At 43.7% G+C, this 6,852-nt stretch overlaps 1 protein-coding gene across 1 annotated transcript; it reads right to left on the bottom strand.

Moving 5' to 3' along the window:
• Positions 1 to 1,112: 1,112 nt before the first annotated feature.
• LOC104409375 (natriuretic peptides A) lies at positions 1,113 to 3,686 on the bottom strand. Its single transcript, XM_010019222.1, has 3 exons — positions 3,483 to 3,686; positions 1,664 to 1,949; positions 1,113 to 1,394 (listed from the first exon to the last, which is right to left on the bottom strand). Exons 1-3 carry the CDS (start codon positions 3,600 to 3,602, stop codon positions 1,378 to 1,380), a joined length of 423 nt encoding a protein of 140 aa, XP_010017524.1. The 5' UTR covers positions 3,603 to 3,686; the 3' UTR covers positions 1,113 to 1,377.
• Between the last annotated feature and the right edge of the window lie 3,166 nt (positions 3,687 to 6,852).

Raw genomic sequence — 6,852 nt, forward strand, 5'->3', positions numbered from 1 at the left:
GAGAGCTGTTGTCAGCAACTGCCATGGCTCTGGCACATTTGCCTCCCTGTAGCCTGTCTTAACCAACTATCATTCCTCTCTCTATGTGCATGTGCATAAGCAAAGTCAGAATTAGACTTCTGCAGTTGGGTCTATCCTGGAGCTGTGTGTTAGGTCCTGAAAGACCTTTCTGGGATGCTCGAGTAATGGATGCTGGGAATGAGACCCAAAACCAAATGCTCAAAGTAACACAGTTTCTAGTGGAATGTGCGATCACAGGACAGTTGTGCTTAGCCTGGGCTCAATGCCGTTGCTGTGGCTGATTTGGGAATACAAGCTATTTGGTCCTTGTGGTGCTAGCTGAATGTGGTCTTGGCAATATAACCCTATTTGGAGGGGGGATAACATGGAGAATGTGGTCTGGGGCAAATTCAGATCATAGGTGTGAAATCTAGCTACAACGGCTTCAATGAAGCCTTGATCAGACTTGCAGTGTTCCTGTTAACCATGTGTAGAAAAACTTTATGAGGGGCCATTCCCAGAAAGTGATAAATGTTACGTAGAGAAGCTGCTTTGTAGCTGGAGTGGTTCCACCTGCCCTCACATGAGAAATACCATGACAGGACTCAAGCCCCTTGAGGCTGCATCAAGAGACCCTGAGGAGCAGCACCTCAGCCACATGCAGAGTGAGACAAGACACAGTTAATGATGTATCTTTGTGTGATGCTCAGAACCTTTATTTGGTGAGTGGTAGAAAGCATATACAATGAATTCCCTTTCCTCCCTCTGGTTATCTTGAAACTTGTGGAGTGTTATGATTTTTCTTATTTCTTTTCATGTAAATTTTGCTTCCATGTGGGATTTGTGACAGTTCCCTTGACTGAATAATCTACACCAGCAACAGGACTCTCTTGTTACTAAACCCCTGTCTATAGGGGGACTCATGTTGGTGTTTCAATGTCGAGCAAGCTTTTTTTATCTGCTAATCTGTTACAATTTCTTAGTGCAGAGGGAAAAACTCTAGTGAAAAACTCATTTTCATTCCTACCAAGTTCCTACTTTCTCTGTCTAGTGTAAGTAAGATCCAGCCTTGTGGGTACCAGAGTACCAATAAAACATAGGCTTCTGACTTTAGGAAAATACAAGAAATTTTAATGCAACAGACAGGAGAGAGGTCCAGCAGAGATGTCTAACGTGTTAGTTTTATTTAAAGATGATCTCTTGGTGCTAGAGTAAGAAATGTTCTTTAAAAAAAAACAACCATCAAATAAATAAATAAATAAATAAATAGAAATAGGAATCACTTTTTGTTGAAGAGCTTAGAAAGCATCCGGCTTTCATCTGTGGAGGAACAGGTACTGTAAAGCATTCTTCAGAGTAGGGTATAGGGAGGTTGTCTTAATTCTTTCTGGAACCTGCAAGCCAAACGTGAAATAAGTGTTACTAGAACTTGTTTCCTTCTCAATATGCGCACTCAGTATGTTGTCAGCAGTGCTTTTACCTACCAAATCAATAGTCACAGGTTTTCTCTTGAAAATCAATACTACCTTAAGTATTAGGCTAAAATTAACTCCTTTCTCAAGCTGTGACTTTTTAAAGACTTAAATGAGAACCTGTTCTTCCCTTGTCACAAGTAACAGATGCAATCTGTTCTGTTCGGTGAAATGGCTTAGGTGGGACTCACCATTGCAACCCATTCCACTCAGGGAGCCGATTCTATCAATCCTCCTCCCGAAGCAGCCAGAATCTCTCATCATCCTGGGCATCTGCAGCCCCCTCAGTCTCTTGAGGAAGGGGTCCCTGTAGGACAGAGGGGTGCTGGGTGCTAGCCTGGGTTCAGCCTTCTGGTCATCACTTTCATCCATGAGTTCTGGTGGGATCTCCTCCTGGTTTTTGGGTTCTTGCAGGTCAGGATTGGACTCCAGGGCTTCAATCATTGCAAACTTATCCTCCAGTTTCTCCAGCAGAGCCTACAATAGAAGGATTAATTTCAGAAAGTTGTTTGTTTTGTGGTGATTTCCTAACTCTTCCTGTCATCCAGTGCTGCATTCACCAATGGTCCCGTAGCCAGCCCTAGGAGACTGTCGGGTTGGATCCCAGGGTTGCTGGTGGCACCTGGGCTCTGTGCTTTGCAGTAAATCCCTGTCCACATTAGTTCCACCTATTTGTAGCTCTAGCTGAGAACTGAATGAAGCTGCTTGCCACCAAAGTGTATCTTATTGGCAACGTTATAAGAACTCTTGGCAGAGAAAAGGAGCAAGATCTGAGTTGCACAGGGAGATACTATTCAGCTTTACTGATAGTACTCAATCTCAAAGTACCTCTGAATCCACAGTCTACTCCCATGTTCTCAGAAGTTGCCTGCAATGCTGCTTGCCAGCAATTGGCTTTCTCCTTTTTTGGCTAAGACCATCTGCTTGCTTGTCACCCCTGGCTATTTCGATGGACATCACTTGGAGAAGCTCTTGGTGTCTTCACTAATCTCTGCCCCAGGAATTACAGGATTGCTGCTTCTTAAAGTAACATGAAAATACCTGTATGCTAAATTCAGGTCTGCTACGTGACTTCTTCCTGGGTACCATTCTGTACAATTTTTAAAGCTTTGTGTAACAAGGATCAGCTCAACCAATCAGAGGAATAGAATTGTCCGTCTCTAGAAGAAGAGTTGAGAGGAGTGAGCCTTACAGCTTGCAAGACAGTGAATTTGGAAGCCACTCAGATAGCTGCTGGAATCAGCCTAGAGGCTGGGGATGTTTTAGCTTTGGCTGACACTGTCCTCATCATCTTGAGGAGTTTTTTGTCAGGGTCTAATGCTGTGAGAAGCTGGCCACTGGTGCAGCCCAAGGAAAGGCTTGAGCTTTCAGGTTTTATCTTGCAAGAATGAGTCTAGAGCTTGTATTGTGCTGCCGCAATGGATATTCTCTATCATTCATTAAAATACACAGGTGTTAATTTCATAGCTCTAGAAGCTTTTGTTGCTGAGCCACACTGAATGATCATACTGTTCCTCTAGCAGCTTCTCTAAATGTTTGGCTTTGGGTGCTCCACTTTACCTCCTCATCTCCCATCCACATGCAGCCAGTTCTCTTAAACCTGCAAAGCTAGAGCCATATGGCTGTCCTGCTTCACTATCCCTGCCATTTAGTGGGACAAACAGGAGCCTGCCTGAATGTTTTCTGTTTGTTCTTATACAGATACTGTGATGCTTTTTTCCCTCTCTGAGACTTTGTTCCTAGGAAAGTGAATCTTTAAGAGAAAAAGAACCAAAGAGCCAAAGCAGACATCCCACAACATCACCATTTTGTTTCCCACTGCCCTCCAGGAGCTTAAGCGAAGTTATTGCTCTGTAGAGCTTCTTTCAACCCCCGTGAAGAACTGAGACTTCGTTTCCTAGTGTGTGATCGCTGATGCAGCTATCTGACTGTGCAAAAGTAAGGCAAAACCAACTCACACTCTGCTAAACACCCTGAAAGTTTAACCTTGCAAAAGGAGAGAATCCTCACCTCCATGCTGGCCAGTTCTTTAGCGGGGCTGAGGCTGTAGATAGGGTTGGCTTTGCCGAGCTGGAGTTGGATGAGCAGCAGCAAGAGGAAGCCACAGGAAAAGGAGCCTTTTGTGTCCATGGTCCTGGCTTCGTTGGGAATAGGGAAGTTCAAGCTGTTTCTTCTGAGATGTCTCTTCGGGTCTCTCTCTTCGTCGTCCTGTCCGCTGTCTTCCGAAGCTTGTCTTTTATACTCTTTGGGTGTGATCTCTGCTTCCTAGGTTATCAGTGGATTTATCTGGGGCACATTCCAGTCCCATTGCAGGCATGCAGCTCTGTCAAGGGAAGATTCCCTTTATTAGCTGTCATTAGGCAGCAGCTGCTGTTGCTGAGGAATGTATGTCACAAGTCAGTGATTTCATGTCACTCCCCCTCCTCTTGATACCAGGCGCTGTGATTACATAGTCCAGTTGGAAATTCTTAGCAATTTTCTTTCAAGAGACCCCTATGGTCAGATTTACGGAGATGGGAAACAACCCTGAAACTGCTCTAAACTCTGCTCAGCTAGAAGCTTTCCATAGGGAAATTACCTTTTACAGGGAAAACAAAAGGCTTTTTGGATGAGTATTTGGTGAAGAGTAAAGGCTGAAGATAAATCTACTTTTAGGACACCTAAAGCACTGTGCACATTTTCCTTCTATATATGGAATCTGCGCAGCCACTGCATACCATGGAGCGTGCTGAAAATCCCAGGTTTGGGTCACCTCTCTTTTCCCATTGCTGTTGGGGTGATATCATCGTTGAGACTTTGCGTGTTACAACAACAGAGGCACCTTGATCTGCACCTCAATCTGGACGATAACTTCTAGACTGACTCTGCAGGACACTGAATACCTCCAGCCCCCCATGGCAGCTGGCTCCAGCACCGCCGAAAACCACTAGTCTTTATTAAACGTTTAAATCCATGGGATTTCTTTAAACATCGATGGTAAGGCTTGACCTGACATCAATAAAATTTAAAGAAAAGATGCTCAGATTCAGGAATAATCTTCTTGTGCCATCGTACGAGATACATCGTACGACTCACTCACCGAGAGCTTTAGGTAGATGGCTTTTGGTGGTGTTCAGCAAAGGTACTGGAGTCTGGCCCCAAGGAAGAGTGAATGGATTTGTGTGTATGTGTGTTCTGGGAAGGGTTAAACTGAAATGTTTTGTTTAATATATGAAAACCAAACAGTATTTAGTTGTTTCTTTGAGAACTGGAGTTTTCAAGATTAGCTGAAAGCTGTCTATGCTTTAATGAGAAATTACAGAAATGATGATTTGCTTCAAGTTCGTCTTCCAGCGTTTCTTTGTGCATATAGTGCAACTAAATCCTCATCTTCTTTACAGAACTGCAGGAGAACTCTAAATCATGAAGCATCTTGCTTATCCTTCCTTTTCCTAATGTTTCTTCTTATTCTAAACTGAAACAAAAATGACTATATGAGCAAGTTGAATATGTCAGTCTTGCAATAAAATTATTCTTGTAATAAAATCGTATAAAAGTCAACAAATTTGACTTCTAATACATGCATAGATCTTGAAAGAATCTCCTGAGTACGGTTTCTAAGTAACAAGAGAATGATAAAATATTTCTCATGTCTTAAATGTGCTAACATGCTGTTTGTGCACGAACATGTGCACACACTGTTCACATGATCAGCTACCAAAATTATACTAGAAAGGACATTCTCAAGGTTGTGAAGTCAAGCTCAAATGCTACTTTTCCCTAATATAGCTTGAAGTCGGCCCAACTCTGATGAGTTCTGATGAACCTCCTTATTATAAGAGCAATCCCTATTTTTCCCAGTGCTTTCTTTTGCAGTACATGGAGGCAGTACTTGGGTTTTAGTATGCATCCTAACACATTCTTATTCTGTGCTATTAAGAAGATCCTGATAGCTTATTTTTAGTTTGTAATTAACATTCCCCAGTGCAGTGTGTGTATAATTCACTGATCAGTTACAAATACTCTCTTACAGTTGCTCTTGGGTGTGTGTGTTTGTATGCGTCAGGGAGTAACTTTGTTTGGTAAACTGAGAAAGCATTAGAAGACAAACCAGAATTATTCATTAATATTGAGTATCCAATTTAAGATAATTTAATTTGGTTTATTTATTTCTTGTTTCTTTCCTTTCACACACCCCCACCCGCTGAGTATTCTCTGTGTAAAAACATTCTGTCCCTTAATCCAAGTTTTGCCCCAGAGCTCAGCCCATCTGTAAAGCAGCCCCTGGGGCACAATCCCAGGCGCAAGGAACCAAGGAACACAATATCAGTCGTAGGTGTGAAGTATTTAGCTCTGAGCGCCCTGTCCCTGTGAAACAATCTAATATTCTAGAATTGTATTCAATAACCTGGGGCCAGAGATACTCCTTTTTTTTCCCCTGCTTTGTTCCTTTTCCTCTTCTGTATTGCACAGCAGGTAAATGAGATGTAGGGGCCTGACTTAAGCCGTGACATCACTTTTCTAAGGCAGGGAGATTTCTGTGCACTATTTCATGTGCTCTGTGTGGAAGTATGTGGATGGGATAAAAGGGCTGACCATCACAGTAGCGACTGCATTTCAACGCCGAATTCTGCCCTCTGTTACCCATTGCACGGTCCTACCAAATCAAATGGAGTGTAAAATGTCAGAACTCAACTCGCCATTACTGTAGCTATAAAGCTTACTTGTTTCTTAGCACGTGTTATCTCAGTATCTGGCAAGATTAATGTGGAAATTAGGTGTTATAGCCTGGCAGTGGGTAGTCAGGATCTGGCACTGACTGTGCTCAGCTGGCCGTTAGTCTGGTAAAGCCCCTGTTGGGAGTCTTACCAGGGTAGCAGGTTCTTAGAAAAAGCACACTGTGACTTGTTTTGGGGCTGGAAAATGAGCACATTTCCACAGTAGCACCCAGGGTAGGGGATAAGAGGTGCAGTGACATGAGGCTCCGTTAGAAAGCAGCCTCAGTTGCTCAGAGGAGAGAGGGAGACCACCAAAGGTGCTGCTGACAGCCCCATGTGTAGATCCCTGTGGGAAGGAGGGTGGTATGTGAAGGGAGCTCAGGCCCTTTCCCAGAAGGAAGGTGAGATGCCCTCGGTTTTCAGACCTGTATGGCTGCAGACTGTAAGCCTAGGGGCTGGTGGATTCCTTCTGCGGGTAGGTCTAATGCCCCCTTCCACCGAACATCTTTTCAGGGTTGTCCATTCTCCTACTGTCATTTTACAGCTGGCAAATGCTCGAGCTGATTGTGAAGAGCCTTTGTAGTCCTGTTCTGAGGAGGAGGCTAGGTCTGGATTCCTTTCATCTCCTGGTGACTAAACCCTTTGCCAAGGCTATGCCATTCCCCACCCAAGCTCTCTTTCCC

Source organism: Nestor notabilis, unplaced genomic scaffold, assembly GCF_000696875.1.
Source record: "Nestor notabilis isolate BGI_N333 unplaced genomic scaffold, ASM69687v1 scaffold27227, whole genome shotgun sequence".
NCBI lineage: Eukaryota > Metazoa > Chordata > Aves > Psittaciformes > Psittacidae > Nestor > Nestor notabilis.

Bases quoted from the DNA above. Each gene is read 5' to 3' on its own strand.
- LOC104409375 (XM_010019222.1), bottom strand. From the start codon at position 3,602: ATGGACACAAAAGGCTCCTTTTCCTGTGGCTTCCTCTTGCTGCTGCTC. The intron at 1,950-3,482 runs GTGAGGATTCTC...CTTCTATTGTAG, and splicing joins AAGAACTGGCCAGCATGGAG to GCTCTGCTGGAGAAACTGGA.